The sequence below is a fragment of the Eleutherodactylus coqui genome, chromosome 10, assembly GCF_035609145.1.
Source record: "Eleutherodactylus coqui strain aEleCoq1 chromosome 10, aEleCoq1.hap1, whole genome shotgun sequence".
Taxonomy (NCBI): Eukaryota; Metazoa; Chordata; class Amphibia; order Anura; family Eleutherodactylidae; genus Eleutherodactylus; species Eleutherodactylus coqui.
The window spans coordinates 66,198,874-66,220,243 of NC_089846.1; the positions used below are offsets into that span (position 1 = coordinate 66,198,874).

General features: G+C 44.3%; 1 protein-coding gene across 1 annotated transcript in view; it reads right to left on the reverse strand.

Annotated features, from left to right (window-relative positions):
* The window catches only part of SPTBN4 (spectrin beta, non-erythrocytic 4), a 130,439-nt gene that overhangs the window by 44,652 nt on the left and 64,417 nt on the right, over nt 1–21,370 (reverse strand). Inside the window, exon 20 of the mRNA XM_066581209.1 lies at nt 5,438–5,584. Within this exon, the coding sequence (XP_066437306.1) occupies nt 5,438–5,584 (147 nt within the window). The remainder of the gene's footprint in view (nt 1–5,437; nt 5,585–21,370) is intronic.

Here is a 21,370-nt window from a genome sequence, read left to right on the forward strand (position 1 = left end):
TCATCACACAAGGTAAATGCTATAGAAAAAACCAAAAAAAAAAGAATCCAACTCCCAAAAAAAATGCAGTAAAAGTGATCAAAAAAGTAATTGTATCTCAAAGTGGTACCAATAAAAACTATAGCTCATCATACAAAAAAAATAAGCCCTTACACTGCCCTGTCCATGGAAAAATGTAAAAAAAAGGTTTTGGCTTTTTGCATGCAGTGCTGACAAAACCAAATTATTTTCTCAAAAAAAGGGTTTTTATTCATCTGCGACAACAAACACCAGGACCACAGCGGGGCTGCAGCGCTGGGTCATGGCAGCAGAGGACGGGTAATTACTGCTTCTATTGTTATTTTAGCACAGTAGGCGCTATAGAGGGAATGTTTCCTGTAACTGGACAATCCCTTTAATAAAAAGTTCTATAATACAGTATAGGTATCCCAAAATGGTACCAATAAAAACTACTGCTCGCCGCACAACCAACAAGCCCTCATACGGCTATGTTGGCAGAAAAAAAAATTACAGCTTTTGAAATGTAGAAATAAAAATCCCCCCAAAATTGTTGTTCCCCGGTACCAAACTAGAAAGCATCCTTAAGGGATTAAAGAAGAATTACCCTTTAACAAATGTTGTATGATTGTCCACTAGTAGAAATGTACTTGCACTTTTCTCATGGTATAAAAATGCACAAAAATTCATCCCATCCCGAAGACTAAAAATATTGGCAACAGATGGAATACTTCCTGTCCCCAAATCATTGCATTCCACCAGCCCTGACCTAATGTCTACAGGCACTTGTACTGCTCAACATGGGCTCAGATAACCAACCAAATTCCGATAGCTTCTTTTTCTGGCTTTCGTTCCATTATTTTAAAGTGTGTTCTTTCTTTTCCTTTAACTATAAGGTATTTAGCTTTACATTTTTACACTACCAATTAGGTAAATTACGTCAGATCAGCTAATCACTAGCTTTCACATCACTAGTTGCTCATTCTCAATGTACGCGGCACAAGGATTTCCATCTGCTATTTCCCTCCATTCCACCCATACTTGATCTTGTTATTTTTCTTCAAAGAAAAGGGGGCAAACTAATCGGATTTAATGCAAATTGGTGTCTGGCTGGTAGAAGCTGAGATAAGCAGCTCCAAGAGATGCCTGGAAGCCTATGATGTGTCACATGCATGAAACACATCTGAAGTCCCAGTATCTGGGTCATGATGTTAGTCCCATTTTATATGACAGAACTGGGTAAAAAATATAATGATGGTATCAACTGCTTCACTGATCTTAAAACTGTGCCTAATTAGTTTAATATATTTGACCTGGAAGAACCTAACCTACCGAACTACCTTAAAATGGTTGAAGTAGAGCCCGCTAAATAAATACCTATAGCCTATAACTTTCAATAGGCTTCATGTAATGCCCCATTTCCCCTGTGGAGGTGCTGTAGTGCAATTAGACTCTTGCTGCCAGGTTTCCCGGCAGATTACAGATTATTTAAGAGCGACACTTCTAATAAAAAGGGATTGCCCAAAGCAGACAACCTCTTTAATGTAATTTGGCAGTGAGCTGTATTTATATTCTACTCTGGGCAGGACTTCCATCTTTTGTTAGCCTTTCACAGGATGCCACAAAATGCCACCTGAGTATAGTCACTGCATAGAATTGGCGGTAAAGGGTTTTGCAAATTTGGAGCCATGCTGGCAGAAAAATAAACCCCACTGGTTGTACATGTAAGGACAAATTTTAAGCAGTTGTTCATCAGCAGCAGCAAAAAGGGGGAAAACTAGGAACATATACCGTAACTGCTTTACTTTGCCCTTGTAGGCAGAAGCGACTAATGCAAACTACTACTACTCCTTATACTACTCCTGTACAGATATGTATATAGTTTATACGTTTAACCCCATAATGACCACCCACTATATATATATACAGTAGGTGGTCGCAGTTGGTGTATGGAGCGGGTGTTGGAAGCTCAGCTCACATAGCACTGGAGACTAGTCATGGCTCCCAGGGCTGCCATGTATTACAGTCTATTAAACCGTGCTTCTGGCAGGGCTTAATGGACTAACATTGAAATGCACAATGTACTATCCATATACTGCAGTATATTGTAGAAACAATCCACTGTGGAACTTGAAAAAAAAAAGGTAAAATAAGTTTATTAACATTAAATGTTAAAAGACCAAAAAGAAAAACCTTTTCCCCATTTCACATGTAAAAAATAATAAAACACACTTGGTATTGCCATGCCTGTAAAAATGCAAACTAATAATATCATTATTTATCCTAAATGGTGAATGTTATAAGAAAAAAAATAAAAATAACGTCAGAATTGCATTTTTTTTTCAGGTACCCCAACTCCTAAAAAAATTGAATAAGAGATCAAAAAGTTGTATGTACCCCCAAATAATATCAGTTATAAAAAACTACAGGTTGCAACACAAGAAGCAAGCCCTCACACAGCCCCATCAACGGAAAAATAAAAACGTTATGGGTCTCAGAATGTGAAGACAGAAATCTATTTTTTTTTATTTAAAAAGGTTCTTTTATTTGTTTTTCAGTAATAATTCATGAAAAAAAGGTATTTATTTGGTGCTGACAAATTTACACTGAACTGTAGCCTCGGTGATACTGATCTGTAGCATAGAGTTAACATGTCATTTTTGCTGCAATGTGAACACTGTAAAAACAAAATTAAAAAAACAATAGCGCAATTGTGGATTTTTTCCTATTTCCCTCTAGTTTAAAAATTTTTCACGTTTTTCAATACAGAATATGGCACAAAAAATAGAACTATTGCTGGTCTTTAAAGGTTTAAAAGGGGGTGGGGGATTAGAAAAAAAGGGTCTGCTTTTTCATCCAGTAAACAGCGCCCCTCTTGTTTCAGGCTGTGACTGGTATTGCAGCTAATCCTCATTCAGTTGCATGGGGCTGGGCTTCAATACCAGTCTTAGTCCATGCATCGGTTTTAGGAAAAAAGACCCTTTTTCAAATCCAAGACAGCCCCTTTAATAAATGCTATTAATTCCTATTAGTATACAAGAAGATACATAGTTTCAACATAACTTAATTGTCAGAGGCGTCTAATTACAAGCTCTTGGATAACATACATAGACACAGTGCATTGTTGCTGACCTCCGATAAGGACAAGCTGCACAAATATAAATAACGGCTGCAGCCGTGGAGCCGGGAGAAATATTGTATAGTGATGTAGAAATAAACTGGCTTCCACCGACACTGCAGCAATATGCTAATCTCTGGAATAAAATGTTTAGAGGAATCTTGGCATGTCTTCATCCTACGGATCCAACAATACTGACAGCTTCAGCAAAATCCAAAATCCCTACGCCCGCTACGTTCAAAGCAAGTGCCCTGTTTACTGTGTAAGTGTTGCATCTTCCAGGATATCCTGCCAGAGGGGTATGCAGTGCTATAATCGGCCCTGGCACTGCACAGCTGGCATTAGGCTGACACTGGCTGTCGTGTTGAATCCATCCATATATTAAAGCACGAAGAAGCATATTGTAATTTGCATACAGTAATGCCAAGCACTGAAGTTACTGAGAAGAGCCAAATCCAAAACAAATAACTGCAGAAAATGTACCGAAATTCAGTATAGAGTCATACATGCAGGACGTGGGTGTCTGGTTACCGGGAATTACATAAGCAACCAAAAATAAAACATTGGAACCCAGAACTATCAGAAAACAGATCGGGGATATAAATAGACCGTGACCCTTACAGGACGCTGCGTTCGTTACGTTATTGTACATAACATTATATTCTATGTAGCCTGAACATGTTCCGGGAAAACATGGGAAACCGATGTCAGCAGGAGATCATGGCTATTAAATACCAGCACCGTAAACTGGGCTTAAAAATTGATTGCAAGCTCTTGATTTGTACATAGCTGTGGTACATGTTGGTGCTACATAAATAAATATTATTAAAAACGTATTGGGCCCAAGTTACATCACAAATCTAAAGGAAGGAAACTGGATTAGGGACATTTGGCAATCACTTCAGCTGCTTTCAGAATGGACCAGTGTCCCGGGCCAAACGCGGGTCAACTGACCCAAACTCACAGCATCAGGAGGAGTCATAGAAGAAAGACATGACAGCATTCAAGGTGCAAAAGTTCAGGATGGGTGTCTTGGCCAATACATTGGGTCTACTGAATAAAACTCACTGTAGATTTCTATGATGGTGTGAGTTTGGATCAGTAGACCTGCAGTTGGGCCAGGACACTCATCCGTAATACGGCACAAAAATATGCCTGTGTTCTGTGAAAGTGGCCTAAAGGACAGTTCTTATTTTGCATCTAATGATAGCTCCCATGTGGTGTATGAAGTTCTATACTAGGCCTTGTAGGACTCTTGCATTGCGGGTCTAGATAGACAAATCCAAGCAACTGAGTAGCCAACGTGAGCTCAGTGGACTGATTAAGTATTTATCTGTCAGCTCAGTTTGCCTGGTGTTTTAAGTTTTGAGCGCAAAACAGTCTCAAATTTTAGTGTGAACATTTGTATTTAGATCAAGAGAGACGTCCTCTCTGCATTTGTATATTATATATGTGCCCCATCAAATCAGTTTCATTTAGCCTGATGAAGGGTCGATAGAAGACCCGAAAGCTTGCTGTAACATCATGTATTTTTGTTAGCCATTAAAAGATATCATATCTACAAGATTACCCGGTTTCTCTTACTAAGAACAATCACACTTGCGGGTGCCTAACTTTTAGAATTGTTTTCTATTCACATCTATAGACATTATATTGCTGGCCAGTAAAAAGTTCAACCTGGCTGCCAAATTCAAAAGTAATTTCTCCTCCCTGGTCCTTGAAGATGTTGAGCATGTAAACCAAAAACGTTCTGACACAAGAAGGAGAGAATATCTATGGAATTAGTGCCTAGGATCATGCTGGCTCCATTTGGGTTGATATATGGGTAACTGGTTTGACATATGGGTAACTGCTTCCCTGGACTTCTAGTGTAGGGATTTACAGCCCTGAAAAAAGAATTGGAATTGTGTCTCCCAGGTTTCCCTTCACCAGGGTCAAATGTTTAGTTTGTTGGCTGAACAATAGGTAAAAATACCATGGCCATGGCAGAGTGGCTTGTTGACACCTTCCTTGGCAGCCAGCATCTGGAGCACATCTTCTAGCCCTCACCCCCTGGTGTCTGAGTGGGATAAGCAATAACACATAGCATGCTATACCTTTAGTGGACTCAGAAAACCATGATTCCTACAACGTGCCAAGAGCGTTACTGCTCTCCAAGGTATTGAGATTATTCTGAATATTTAGATCAAAGCAAAATCAAATTGGGAAACAGAATGCACTGGATGAAGCTTTACGTCTATGTATGACTCTAGATCAGGGCCACCACCTCGGGGCTTCTCCGAGGGGCCATCACAATACTTCCAATACATTGTAGGATCTTACCTTTTCGATCTTGTCCAGCCAGCCCTTATTCTGGGACAACTCAGCCATAAACGCCTGGTGCTTGAGCCATTTCTTGTGGAGCTTCTGAGTAACGTCCCGCGAGTTATCCCGAGCCATCAGTGTTTTTTCGCTGATCCAAGCATCCAGCTGTGAGATATAGACAGGTGGGTGAGAGTGAAGGATGCCATTTTTGCTCTACAGAAAGGACCCGGAAGTTACCCCTCAATGGGGTGAATGCAGGTGGAGCAAGTAAAGACAGAAGAGAGTTCCTACAAATATCCAACCGTCGTTTTATGATGCCTAATAGAGTAATATGACGGATTTACGAGCCGGATGATGAAACGGTGGCTAAAGGTAAGACGAGGCAAATCGATATCAACCAAAATATGGGGAAAAGGCATAGAGGACAGAGGTGCAAAGGTAATGAGACAGGTAATAATGGAAAAAGACACGGCAGACAGCATCCAAAAGAGGGGATGGTGTAAATAAAAGGGGCAGGTAGGAGAGGGGCAGGTGATGGCGTCAGACAGGTGAGACGCAATCATGTAATACAATGCAAGGAAACATAAAAAACAGCTGTGAGATGGACAGCAGACAATTACATTCCAGAGACAGTCAAGAGAGAGGACTAGAAAGCAGCAGAGAGCAAGAGACAAGAAATGATTGACCACCTGATCAGACAGGTGAGAGAGGAAGATGGGATCAGGTGATCGTGAAAGAGACAGACAGATGGGGGATGTCTGACAGGTAAGAATATAAATGGAAATGACAGGCTGGAGCGGATGGATTGATAGCAGGGTAGAGAGAGAGCAGTTGAGTGGAAAGGAATAAACAGGAGCTTGCATGAGATGGTGCTGTGGTGCCTGCAGAAGCTGCTGTCAGTGCATAATGTCCTGCGATGCTGTTTGGTGCAGTGAGATTTGCTGTCCCTATGATGGCTAGGCTACTCAATCCCCGGCACAGATCCTTTGGCTAGATCAGGTGAGGAGCATGGGGCCCCTGCTATCCTGACACATGCTCATTGCTAGTAGGTTCCTCTCGATCCACAGTCAAGGTGGGATGTAGGAATGATCCCACTGCAGTGAATGGATGGAATGGGAGGGTCCTGGATATGATGCGTCATCTCCCTCCACCCCTTCTCCTCGGCTCCCTGTGCTGCCTGCTTGCTCCAATCTCTACAACTCATTCTGCAAGTCTGTGTTACTCTATGTCCAGCTCTCTGTACTCTGTGAACCCCGCTCTCCCCATCCGTCCATCCCATAACAACATGCATTCCCCCATCACTAATACTAGTTACATTTGACAATCAATTTTGCTGCTGTAACAGCAGGATTCGTAACTCAACTTTCCCAGGCCCTGAACATGAAATCTTCCACAAAACCCTATAATACATCTCACATACTGCAATTCTGTATATTCAATGGGCTGCAAAAAGTCCTTTGAGAACCAATAAAATATGCCTATACATAGTATAATCCATTATCAGCACTATAATTGCACAATGTTGCAATTCAGGAGTCTGGGAGAACTGGGTGGCAGCTGCTATGTAAATGGTAAGCACTATGTCTGTGACTATAGATATATCGACGACAGATATTATGGGAGAGGCACTATTCGGTTTGCTAACAGCATGGCTGCAGATACAGCAGAGGCAGTGGTCACACTTGCCAACATATGTTCACCTTTAGGCCCCGTTTACATCTGCATTGTGGCTACCATTTATACGAACACGGCAAAAAAGACATCAGGGGTGCTCAATGGACTCTGCTGACTTATAATGGGATACCGCTAAGGTGTTTGTAGTTCGGGACAAATAGCACTAAAACTACTGAGTCAGTGAAAGAGGGTCCTAATGGAGTCAGACAGCCGCGATTTGACCGCGTGAAAAATCACAGCATGTCCTATTTCTGTGCGAGCCTCGCAGAGGCCCGCATGGAAATATCACAGCTGACGCGCCGGCTCTGCTCTGCGCATGTGTGGCTGTGCGCCAGCCGACACATCGCAGAGCAGAGAGAAGACGGCGGAGGAGGTCACTGCAGGCGCACGGGTCGCGTCCCTCTGTGAGAATTCTGGCAGCTTGATCCGATCCGGCCGTCTGCATTCCCCCCTTACATAGTACTCATTTGTTTCTTGATGTCAATTACAGCTTGTAATGTCCGTTGTATGTATCGCATACACCATTGTTACAACAATAGAACCTTTTCAGGGCTCATGCCCACGGCTGTGACAGGTTCTGCAAGCAGAATACCGCAGCAGAGTCCGTCACGGCGCCTCCCCAAAGGCCCCATACTCACCACCGGATCCGCTGTGCAGCTCCCGCATGACGCGCTGGCGTGCATGCGCAGTACTACAGCGGAAGTATAGTGTGACAGATGGCTTCTATTGACTACACGCTGTGGAGTTTCGCGATGGAATTCTGCAGCGTGAACATTGAACTATTAGGTTCAATAGAACCTAATAGCTGCGGTAAAACGCGGCAAAAATCCGGACGTGGGCATTAGCCCTTAATCTGCATATGATGAACAATAAATAAACTAGTCTGCATCAGTATTTGTTTGCTTTCTGTGACTATAAAGTGGCATTGATGCTAATGTAGAGTAGTACACGCATCTACCCAAAGACCCTATATTTTTTAAAATTGAGCCGGATGTTGATAAACAACTTTTTCATACGGTAGCATAGTATTAACCCTTTACAATCCAATTTTGGATTCAGGGTTTCCTAGGGGGCGTTCTCTTTCTGCCATTATGCAATGGCGCCATCTGCTGGCTAGAGCCAGTACTGCGGTACGGGACATGCTGGAGAGGCCACCGACAACAGAGCGGCCAATAATATACAGTAAGAATTTCCTGCCGGACATCTTCTGACATCTGAGCTGTACAGCCTTCAATCAGAATGTCTTCAGACGTCAGACAGTGGATTAGAAAGGGTTAACCAGGCTTTTCCATCCCGACACGGAGGTAGACTCATCAGCCATCCATTTCAGGACGATTGCTTTCCGAGCCAAGAACAACACCTCCCTTAACCCCTTAACGACCGGGCCATAGCCTTTTTACGTCCTCCCGAAGTGGGCTTTATTCTCTGAGGACGTAAAAACACGCGTCCTACAGAGAATAAAGCCCCTCGGGCTCTGGACGTGACAGCTCCATGCTGTCGGTGTCCGCAGGTAGCCGACAGCATGGAGCTGTCATCCCGGGCTGCGGGGACCCCCCCAGCAATGCGATCGGCGCTATCCAATTGATAGCGCCGATCGCATAAAAGTTTTAAAAAGTGCAAAAAAAGTTAAAGATTCGGCTGCCCTGATGGATCCGATCCATCAGGGCAGCTGAAATTACTCACCCGGGTCCACCGCACTGCTCCCCGCTCTCCCGATGCTTCGGGCCCCGAAGCCTGTCTTATGCACATGCGCACCAGGCGGCATTACGTCAGCCGCATGCGCAGAAGGCCCGGAGCCGCGAGAGATTTAAAATCTCCTGGCTCCTGTAGGTAGCCGGGAGGCAGGAGATGTCAGCGGGGACTGCGGTGAGCGGTCCCCGGTACCGCGATCGCCATTATCCAATGAATAACGGCGATCCGAAAAAGTTTTTTAAAAAGTGTCGGTTTCACCTCCCCTCATGGATCGGATCCATGAGGGGAGGTGAAAATACTCACCTTGGTCCTCCCCGATGTCCCACTGTCCCGGGACCCGAAATCCTCTTCTGTGCATGCGCGCCCAATGATTGACGTCGGGCGCATGCACAGAGGGGCTCGAGCCCCGGGAAACTCAAAATCCCTCTGCTCCTGGCTGCCATGTGTAGTCAGGAGCAGAGAGATTATACTGGGGACATGATCACTGTTACCCAATGGATAACAGTGATCATGTAAAGTTAACAAAAGTGTAAAAAAAGTAAAAAAAAAAAAAAAGTTTTAAAAAGTAAAAAAAGAAGTTTAAAAAGCGTACGTTTCATCTCCCCTCACGGATCATATCCGTGAGGGAGGATGAAAGTACGTACATAAGGCCGCGGACCTTACCCCAGCTTCTGTGCACGTGCCCGTCGCCAAAATGGCGTACGCAAGCGCAAAAGCTGTAGATTGCCAGGATAATTTAAATTCTCCCTGCTCCTGGCTACAAAACGTAGCCAAGAGCCTGGAGATTTCACGGGGGGCCGCGGTGAGCGGTTCCTGGTCACGTGTTCGCCGTTAACCAATAATGGCGATCACGTAAAAGTTAAAAAAAAAAATTGAAGCTTCATCTCCCCTCACCGATGCGATCGGTGAGAGGAGATAAAACTTTTTACCAGAGGCCTGCGTATTTGAACCCCGACGCAATCCTCCTTCATGAACTTTCCCGAATTCTGCACATGCGACCGCCGGCAAAAAGCCGGACACATGCGCAGGAGTTGGGGAGCCCAGGAAATTTAAAATCTCCATGCTCTCAGCGACCTAATAGACCAATAAGTCTATTAGGGCCACAATGGGTATGTTTCTGAACACGGGACAAACGGGGGGATCCATTTTGGGGTGTAAGTCTTCATTTATACATGTGCTGTACAAAAAAACCCTGTTTTTGAATTGACGCAATAGCCCAAAAAATGAAAATCGTAATTTTTTCTTACTGCTTTGCTTAGATCTATTCAAAAATTGTAGGGTTAAAATACACAGTACACCCCTAGATAAATTCGTTAAGGGGTCTAGTTTTCAAAATGGGGTCATTTGTGGGGGTTCTCTATGGTTTTGGCCGCTCAAGAACTCTACAAGTGGGCAATGGGGACTAAAAGGACTTCAAGCAAAATCTATGTTCTTAAAGCCACCGATTACTCCTTTCATTTTGGGCTCCGTTGTGCATGCGGACATAATATTAGGGCCACAATGGGTATGTTTCTGAAAACAGTACAAACAGGGGTATCCATTTTGGGGTGCAAGTCTTCCTTCATATGTGTGCTGTACAAAAAAAGCTGTTTTTAAAATGACAGAATTGCCCAAAAAACGAAAATCCAAATTTTTCCTTTTGCTTTGCTTGAATTTATTCAAAAACTGTGGGGTTAAAATACACAGTATACCCCTAGATAAATTCCTTAAGGGGTCTAGTTTTCAAAATTGGGTCATTTGTGGGGGTTCTCTATGGTTTTGGGCGCTCAAGAACTCTACAAGTGGGCAAGGGGCCTAAAAGGACTTCAAGCAAAATTTCTGTTTTGAAAGACACTGACTACTCCTTTCATTTTGGGCCCCGTTGTGGACTCAGATATAATATTAGGGCCACAATGGGTATATTTCTGAACACGGGAGAAACAGGGGTATCCATTTTGGGGTGTAAATCCTCATTTTCATGTAAACTATAGGAAAAAAATATGTCTTTAAAATGACAGATTTGCAAAAATATGAAATTTTACTTTTTCTCCTCTAAATTGAATTACCGTATATACCGGCGTATAAGACGACTTTTGAACCCCGAAAAATCTGCTCTGAAGTCGGGGGTCGTCTTATGCGCCGGTAATACAAAAAAAAAAAGTGTAAAAAAAAAATCATTACTCACCTCCCCCGGCGTTCTGTCGCGCTCCGGCAGGATGTCGCTCGCTCCTCGTCCCCGGCGCAGCATTGCTTTCTGAATGCGGGGCTTGAAATCCCCGCTTCCAGAAAGCTAATACACACGCCGTCAGCCAGTTACAGCCATTCAATGACAGCATTGAATGGCTGTGATTGGCTAAAACACACGTGGCTTCAGCCAATCACACTATTCAATGTCATCATTGAATGGCTGTGATTGGCTGAAGGCGCACGTGTGTTAGCAATCACACCCATTCAATGATGTCATTGAATAGTGTGATTGGCTGAAGCCACGTGTGTTTTAGCCAATCACAGCCATTCAATGATGTCATTGAATGGATGTAACTGGCTGACGGCGTGTGTATTAGCTTTCTGGAGGCGGGGATTTCAAGCCCCGCATTCAGAAAGCAATGCTGCGCCGGGGACGAGTAGCGAGCGACATCCTGCCGGAGCGCGACAGAACACCGGGGGAGGTGAGTACTGATTTTTTTTTTCTCCACTGTAATACCGGCGTATAAGGTGAAAGTTGGGGGTCGTCTTATACGCCCCGTCGCCTTATACGCCGGTATATACGGTAATTCCTGAAAAAAAACTATGGGGTCAAAATACTCAGTGAATACACTAAGGGGTGTAGTTTTTAAAATGGGGTCATTTGTGGGGGTATCTATTATTCTGACACTCATGAGCCTTTCCAATCTTGGCTTGGTGTAGGAAAACAAAGTGTTCCTCAAAATGCTAAAAAGTAATGTTAAATTTGTACGTCTCCTAAATGGTTAAAAAAAACACGAAAGTTTTTCCAATGTGCGCCCAAAATAAACTAAACGCGTGGAAATATAAATCTTAGCAAAAATTTCTATAATACGTTTGCACATATTTAAGATATTGCAGTTGGAAGTGTGAAAAAATGACGATTTTTTTCAAAATGTTCCCAATTTTGGCGCTTTTACTAAATAAACACAAATTCTATCGGTCTATTTTTTCCGCCTAAATAAAGTACAACATGTGGCGAAAAAACAATGTCAGAATAGCTTGGATGTGCAAAACCTTTCTGGTGTTTTTCCATGTTAAAGTGACACGTCAGATTTGTAAAATTTGGCCTGGTCATTAAGGCGCAAACAGGCTTGGTCACTAAGGGGTTAAAGAAAAAAGCTGCTCTTAGCGCTCATATTTTCCCAACAATTGCTGGGCTGAACCTGTAAGCCCGGCAATCAGTGCTATTACAGGAGTATTAACAGTGCTTATGTAATAGCAGCCTTAAGGTTGCTCAACACAGCTAGATGCACGCCAGACGACGAGCGCTGATCAACAAGATTTCAAGGGAGCAAATAAACAATCGTTTATATGATCAATTCCCCCCATACACAGTCATCACTGCTGCCCGTACATTCCCCTTTCACATGGAGAGATGTGCTGCCAGCAATAATGATTTTTCTGGCAGCCAAAATGACCTCATCAGCTGATCGCCGCCCTGTTTACATGGGGCAATGATCCGGAGAACAAATGTTGTGATGACCCAAACTCCAAGCATCATAAATCCCTGCGACGCCCGAAATTCAGGTCAGGAAAACAGTGGTCAGGCCAAGACACTTGCCCATATTATGGACACATCAACTGCAGCTGAAATATGCCCGTGTATCATTGTCCTGAGGCCGCCTGCACATAGATTCCCACAGCGGATACCGGCTCTGACCACGGCCGGCAACCCTGCGTACCTGTCATTTTCTCTCTACATCTGTGAACCACCGTCGTACATGTGCAGTACCGTTTTTTTTTTTTTAAATGTTTACCTTTCCCGCGCCGTCGCTAGACGATGATGTGGAATATGCGACCTGTTAGCAATGTTAATTGCAGATCAGGCGGGTCAGGCGGCTTCCATTGACTTCAATGGAAGCCGTTGGCGTAGAATCCGTGTAAAAATGGAGTATGCTGTGATTTTTTCCTCCGCGAGTGGAAACCGCAGATGATTTCCGCTCGTGTGTAGGAAGAATCGATTTCCCATAGCATGCAATGGACTGTTTTTGCTGCGGATCCGCGGTGCGGATACCCACCGTGGATTCCACAGCAAAAATACACCTATGTGCAGGCGGCTTGAAAGGTAGGATTTATAACAGACAACCTATTAATTTAAGAGGTGGCGGCCCGACTCCTTAGGTGCCCTGGCAAAAATCTGATTTGGCCAGTCCTACATGTCCATTACAGGAGCCTTTTCTGCAAAGATGTAGTATTACATGGCGGTTATTTCGATGAATGGCCATCTATGTGGTAACGGACATCCACCAGAGTGAGAATTGCTGCTTGCCAGTAAATTGGGCTGATAGTGCTGCTCCTAATGGGGTAGATATAGTGCCAATTGTTGGCTGGCTGTGGCATTGCCCACCAAAATCAACAAAAGAAGCCAAGACAGAGGCTACGAGATATATGTAGTGTTATTGCTGGTCTCTTCAAGGGGTGCCCATATCTTAATGGCAACAACAGAGAAGTCTGCAGCATTATTCTTGGCATCAAAAATGCTGTAACCCTGAAGAAGAATGTGCCGAACATCTAATACACACAGGTGAGTTTGGCCAACCTTACTCTAACGGGTATGGGGTTCTTTAGGATTCGTTGCCATCCATTTAAAAATGCATCCACTATAGCAGTCATGGGTCCATTATAAACAGAAATGTCCCTCTAATAAAGATTATGTGAACAGAGACAAACTAGTTTAGAGCAAAAACCTAGTAGTGTGCACCCAACCTTGTGGTATCTAGACCTCTGTCCACTGGAGGCAATGTAGGTTTAACATGGTGCAGTGGAGTAATAAATAACCATCAGGTCTTCACAGTGAAACTGGAGTTGTGGACCCACTCCATCATGATTACTTTTATCAGCACATTCAGAAAAGCTTCTGCTTATTTTGGTCTTTGTAATACACAGGGATAATGCACACAGTGATGTCACTGTTCAGAGAGAATGTACACACTGATGTCACAGTAAGTGGATAACGCACACAGTGATGTCACTGTTCAGAGAGAATGTACACACTGATGTCACAGTAAGTGGATAACGCACACAGTGATGTCACTGTTCAGAGAGAATGTACACACTGATGTCACAGTAAGTGGATAACGCACACAGTGATGTCACTGTTCAGGAAAATAAACAAAGTGATGTCCCTTTACAGAGACAATACACACAATGATGTCACAGTACAATGATAATGTATACAGATGGACAATGCTCAAAGTGATGTCACAGTACAGGAAAATGTATACAATGATGTTCTTTTGCAGGGATAATGTACACAGATGTCACATTACAGGGAGAATGCACACAATGATGTCACAGTAAAAAGATAATGGACGCAATTATGTAACATTACAGGGACAATGCACACAATCATGTCACAGTACAATGATAAGGTACACAATGATGTCACAGTATATGGAAAATGCTCACAGTGATGTCACGGTACAACAAACCTGCACACAGTGATGTCACAATACAGAGATAATATACCTAGATGTCATATATTCAGAGATAAAGCATGCAGTGATATGAGCTTACACGGATAATGCACACTTTAACGTCATCTTAAAGAGATAATGCACCCAGTATTGTTACATTAAATGGAGAATGCAGACAATGATGTCACAATAAAGGGATAATGTAGACAATGGCACAGTACAGGGATAATGTACATAATTATGTCACAGTACAGGGTAATCTCCTCAGTTACATCACATGAATTATATGAATTTGGATGCCACAGTACAGGGTTAATGTGCACCATGATATGACAGCATAAGACATATAAAGAGGTCAGCATGTAGCTGTGACCTCACAGCATAGGAAAACAATATATACTGATGTAAAATGCACACGTGATGTCACAATACGGGACTAATTTAGCAATGTCACAGAGAAGAGATAATGCAAACACAGCAGGTAAAACCTGAAGCCATATTCAATTTCCCACACCATCTTTCCATAGTCATCACTAACTGTAGCACCTTCAGAGTAGAAATGGGCGCACTCAGTTGCTTTACCCACTACCCTGGTAGTTACACCCATGACAGTAGTGACATATTAAAAGGACAAAAACAGAATATGAGGAATACATTATTTTGTCATGACGTCCTCTGAGACGACAGGTATGTGAAGTGATGCCAGCACCCAGGGGACAAGCAGGCATACAGACATCATGGGCGAGGACGCCTCTCCGCTGACTCTACCTGCTGTGCATTAGTGCCGATGTGTGTCTGCATGCAGCAGAACAAGTCATTTGAGTAGCAGAGTAGCAGAGGATGATGCCCGGCAGGTAGGTATCAGCCCGCCGTGTGAAGCTGAATGCCCAGAGGGAGCTGAGGTCCCGTCAGCTGCAATAAGGAGGCCCGGAGATGACCGAGATAATCAGAGTTACACCAGCCTCAGATAGAGCTGGTAGAAATACCAGGCGCCAGGAAAGTAATGATTCCATTATCTCCTACATGGATAAGAAGCGCTGAGGCCTTCCAACAAATATACTAAGGGCAGCATCACAATAAAACATGGCGGCCCGTATCTGATGGCGTTGAGATTGGGGATGGATAGTTTTTTACTCTTTAGGTCAGGATTTTCATGTATAAACTTGTGTAAATATTGCCAGGATGCGAGTCCTGCTGCCTCCACCCACACAGATAAAGGCCGCGCTCACACGAGCGTATTTATATTGTGTATTACGCGCACGATGTACGTGCGTCTAATTTATGGTAAATTGTGGCAATTCATTTACATTGATTTTCACTGTTCCACTCACACTTGTGTATATTCATTGTCTGCAACATGCGTGTAAAAAGAATGCAGCAGGTTATATTTCACCGCATATTACGTGCAACAGGGCCCTATTGACCTCTATGGGTGCGTACTTATGCAATTACAATGCATGTGTGCGACACTTTTACACAACGATGCTAAGAGACAATAGAAGTAAAGTAAAAATAAAACAGAAGAAACCAGTGCAAGACAGCGTGCATGAGATACGCCAGCATGCACAGGCGTATGCGATCAAAAATGCTGTGAAACGCATCTCCACACGCTAGTAATATGTTGCAATTTTTACGCAGCGTTATACCATACGGTCTTGTGAGACTGGCTAAAGTCTGTGAGTTCTGCTACCTTCAACCACTCATAGGGAAAGCCTGTGAGTCCTGCTTCTCCCGCTTCAAGCTCCCCTGCTGTAGGCGGGGGAAGCAGGACACACAGGCTTTCTCTACGTGTAGGTTGGGGGAGCAGGACTCACAGGCTTTCTCTACGTGTAGGTTGGGGGAGCAGGACTCACAGGCTTTCTCTACATGTAGGCTGGGGAAGCAGGACTCACAGGCTTTCTCTATGTGTGGGCTGGGGAGCAGGACTCACAGACTTTCTCTACGTGTAGGCTGGGGGAGCAGGACTCACAGGCTTTCTCTACATGTAGGCTGGGGAAGCAGGACTCACAGGCTTTCTCTATGTGTAGGCGGAAGAAGCAGATCTCACTAGCTTTCTCTATGAGTGGGCGAGGTATCAGTACTCACAGGCTCTCTGTGTAGGTGGGAGTAGCAGGACTCACAGTCTTTCTCTATGGGTGGTTGGGGAAGCAGGACTCATAGGTTCTCTCTATGTATAGGCTGGGGGAGCAGGACTCACAGGCTTTCTCTATGTGTAGGTGTGGGTAGCAGGACTTACATGCTTTTTCTATGTGTAGGTAGGGGAAGCAGGACTCACAGACTTTCTCTGTCTATGGGCTGGGGAAGCAGGACTCACAGGCTTTCTGAGGCCTGGCATCAGTTAAACACACATGAAGATTGTGAATCAAATAGCAGAAAACTACCCTGTTTCACCCCCCGCCCCTCAAATAAACCCTACCCTTATTTTCAGGGGGAAAAGTGGGTGGTTTGAAATACAAGCCCTACCCCTGAAAATAAGCCCTAGCTACACTACATAAAAAGAAAAAAAAACAATACATTACCTAGCAAGCTTGTCCATGTCCCTTCCGTTGGTCCATTGAGTTCTGGCAGGCTTGCTTGCAGTCCTCAGCCGCCGACATAAGAGGTCTTCCTGGTAACGAGGTGCGTAAGCCCCGCCACCAGAAAGTGATGGCTCTGTTTGGTTCTCCGAGCCAATCAATGCAGCGGTCAATGAACCAATGCAATGGCTGCGATTGGTTCTTCAAGTGCTTTATTAATTGGCTGAGCTGTGGCACCCGAGAATCAATCAGACCCATCGCTTTCTGGAGGCGGGGTTTATGAACCCTATTACCAGGAAGCGATCTTCTGTCAGCAGCTGATGACTGCAACAAGCGTGCCGCAACGCCAGAGACGTGCAAGAGGGACCCAGACCGTGCCAGCTAGGTAAGCATAATAAGACATCCCCCGAAAATAAGATCTAGCACCTCTTTTGGGGCAAAAATTAATATAAGACAGGGTCTTCTTTTGGGGGAAAAATGGTATGTATACCTGAGCTCAGTATCTCCCCCCTCTATCCTGAGTTGCCCCCAGATAGGACGCCTCATAGAACCAATTTAATACATGTAGCATAATGAAAGTACATATGACTGCAATGTAACAATTTCCACAGCGCACATCATCTTTTAGGGATTACACAACCACAAAAAACCTCATGTGACAAACATGACATTTGCAGCAATCAATATTCCCTAGAGTTATTCAGTTATTTAAAATAGAAATATTATCTTAGACATCAAAAGTGACAAAAACGACTTGGAATTTGTGTGTGTGATTATTACACAAGTTTTGTTGCGTTGACCTTTTGAGATGCCATATCCCCTATATAGACAAGTACCCCATTACTCCTGCAGGGTGCAATCCATTTTCCACATAGTACATGCAAATCCAGGCACGCCAGCAGATGTTGACAATACATACAACCCCTATAAGACTATATAATGGGAGCGTCACTTATACATTTTCTTTCTAAATCACCGACACTAGCATAGCATATTTTGTCATATTTGCCATTTTATCTGCTGTTTGGTCGCACATAGTTTTATATAACGTTCCGGTAGCAGATTATGAGTAAAACCGAATTATCTGGCATTTCCCATAACAAAATGTAGATCAGGCGGAGAGGACAAACTGTACTGTCACAGGATGCTGCCTGACAAGTCACATATATCTGCATGCCCCTAGAAGGAGGCACATTCAGGCCATCGTACACCAGGCACCCTTTAGAAGCAGGGTGGTGGAGAAGTGATGAAGGTTACTTATGCAGTAAGCTCACATATATGCTCAGTTTAGGCTTTGATTACATTACACTAGAGCCTTATATTTGCTGTATACCCCAGGAAACCTCCGCCCAATTACAAAGGAACATAGGGGATCTGAAGAAAAGCAGGTGTCTGCCCATATACCACATGTCTAGGGGCAGTAAGCAGATGTAATCTGGGGGCAATCACCCCCTCTTAGGTCCACCTGTCCAGATGATCTTCTTCCGGAGCTTCATGAATCATCATCCTCTGTCTCCTCCCCAATGATGTTCTGAGGCGCTGCCTTCAGCCCATCAGCGTCCCCACAACAGATTAGCCTTAATTCTGCTACTATATTGTTTTGTTATGAGCTTGGTTCCGGGGTATATTTTTGTTATGAGCATGGTTCTGGTGCTGTATTTATGTACTGCTGAGGTTGGTTTTGTGGCTGCATTTATGTACCAAGCTTTATTTATGTTAGGAGCTTGGTTCTGAAACTGTATTTATGTACGGAGATTTATTCTATTGCTGTATTTATGTGGTGAGCTTGGTTCTGGGACAGTAATTGTTCACTGAGCAGTTCTGGTGAGGGTATGCTGCTATCTTGCTGCTCTCTGCACAAGCAGAATACAGACAGACTGCCTATCAGTGCAATGTATACATATTTATATATATAGTTTTTCTTATGACAGGGTGGACGCTAAAAACAAATCCGCACAGGGCACCATTTGACCTACGGCCGGCTCTGATATGAACAAAGAATGGAAGGTTAAAAAACCCTTGAACAACCAGAAGGTATAAGCTGTTATGCTTGATTTCTATGCACAATTTGGATAAGTGATTAATTTTGAAAATAATGAATTCCTGGCAGTGCCAGGGTACTATTGGCATTTCTGGTTAGGCATGCTGTTGGTTCAGCAAGTGGAAGAGAAGCAACAGGGCATGGCATAAAATGGAACACAAACAATGGGCCTAGCTCTGAAAATGAACCATAAGCAAGATTATTGTCTGCCCTGGGTTCATGCTTTAAAGAGGTTGTCCCACTTCTACCGTAGCTGTTTTGCAGACAGCTCCATACATTACGCAGTGGCCCGGGTTGGTACGGCACGTTGATTCCCATTCACTTTAATAGTATTCAGCCTGCAGTACCAACCCAGAACACTGTCTGCAGAAGAGCTAGAAGTAAGACACCCCCTTTAAGATAAACCACTAGTTTTACCAATCTTTTGTCATGTTAGGTGCTGTTCACACTGCTTTTGGATATTTGTTTGGCAGAATACCTCAAATGGTGCCGCTGAATGTATACCCTAGACCAGTGGTGGCGAACCTATGGCATGCGTGCCAGAGCTGGCACACAGAGCCCTCCCTGCTGGCACGCGCCGCCGTCGGCTGCTCACCACGTTAGTGAATACCAGCAGGGGCTGGGGCTCTTCTGCCGGCATTCATTCAGCAGCGCTGCTAGCTGCGCTGATCCAGGTGCATACTGTGACGTCAATGTACACCTGGCATCCTCCTCCACTGACATCTCCTACTTGGTTCCGTGAGAGCAGGAGGAGGTGGTGTCCGGCAGCACACTAACGTCACAGTGTGCACCTGGGATCAGCGCCAGCAGCAGCGCCGAGCAGAGGAGCAGCGGTGCTTCAGCGAGGAGGAGGGGGTAAGTATATGGGTCTCAGGGGGTCACTATTGCTTTTTTTTTCAATACAGCAGAAGCAAAGATAACCTGCAATATGTAAGCCAAATGTATGCCAAAGGGGCACTCTTTAGTCATAGGTTATGACAGTCTATGGGCATGGTACACATATATGTTGAAGGAATTTCCCAGTGTATACATCCAATGTGAACTATCTTGTGAACCTAGCCTTATACATCGATCAGCCATAACACTAAAATCACCACCCTAATACTGTGGAGGCCCTTCTCTCATGCCGCCAAACAGCTCTGACCCACTGAGGCGTGGGCTCCACAAGAACTCTGAAGGTGTCCAGAAGATCCTTTAAGTCCTGTAAGTTGAGTGCTGCGGCCTCCATGGATTGGCCTTGTTTTTCCAGCACATCCCACAGATGACCAATTGGAATGAGATCTGGGGAATTTGGAGGACAAGCCATCAGCTTGACCTCTTTGTCATTTTTATCATCCATTCCTCAGCAATGTTTGCAACATGTTTAATCAGAACAGCCCATCTTCTTCCATCGCTCCGTGGTCAAGTTCTGACGTTTACATGCCCATTTTTGAGGTGGAGAGGGGTCACCAGGAGTTATCTATTCTGTGACTACATGACCCCATAGACAGCAAGTTGTGGTGCCCTGTGTGCGCTGGCCAACAGGAGATTTTTCAGTACCTTATCTTTAGCTCTTCTGTGGGGTCGGACCAGATGGGCAACCTTCTCTGCCCGCACATGCCTTGGTTAAATGGTTGTCCTTCCTTGGTAGGTACTAACCACTGCATACTGGGATCACCCCACAAGACCTGCCATTCTAAAGATGCCCTGACCCAGTTTTCCAGATATCACAATTTGGCTCTGGGCACAGTCGCTCAGATGCTTATACCTGCCCATTTTTACTCCTTCTAAGAAATCAACTTCAAGAACAGACTTATCACGTGCTATCTAATATATCCCACCCCTGAGAGGTGCCATTGTCACCAGACAATCTATTTTAGTGTGCATTCACTTGGGAGAGTATGATATCAGTCCGTGAAAATGTGACCGATATCTCACTCTTAAGCCCCCCCTGCCCTGGCCTTTTTGTTTTACAACGCTCCCTTCACTTCAATGGGGCTGTTCACACAAGTGTAAATCTTCAACACTGCGCTTTGACAGTGATGCATGTCCTATCTTTGGCCGTTTTCAGCCCTGCGTCGCCCACTGAAATGAATGGGCAGCATTAGCAGTGCTGCTGAAAATGCGGTGTAACTTGGTGCAGCGTTTTGGGCAGCACTTAATGCAGCGCTAGCGGCACTACCAAAAAAAAAGTTCTACTCACCGATGCTGGCGCTGTTCGGGTCCCTGGCAGTGCTTTCTGGGGCTCTTGGCACTTGTCAGAGGATCCTTTGCTAGTGACGGGCTTTGAAGACCCAGCTTTCAGCAAGAGATTGCTCTGATTGGCTAATCCAGTACCAATCACAGCCAGCACTGGATGTACCAATCACAGCCATTGCATGAAATAATGAATGGCTCGTGGCTCAGCCAATCAGAGCAATCTCTTGCT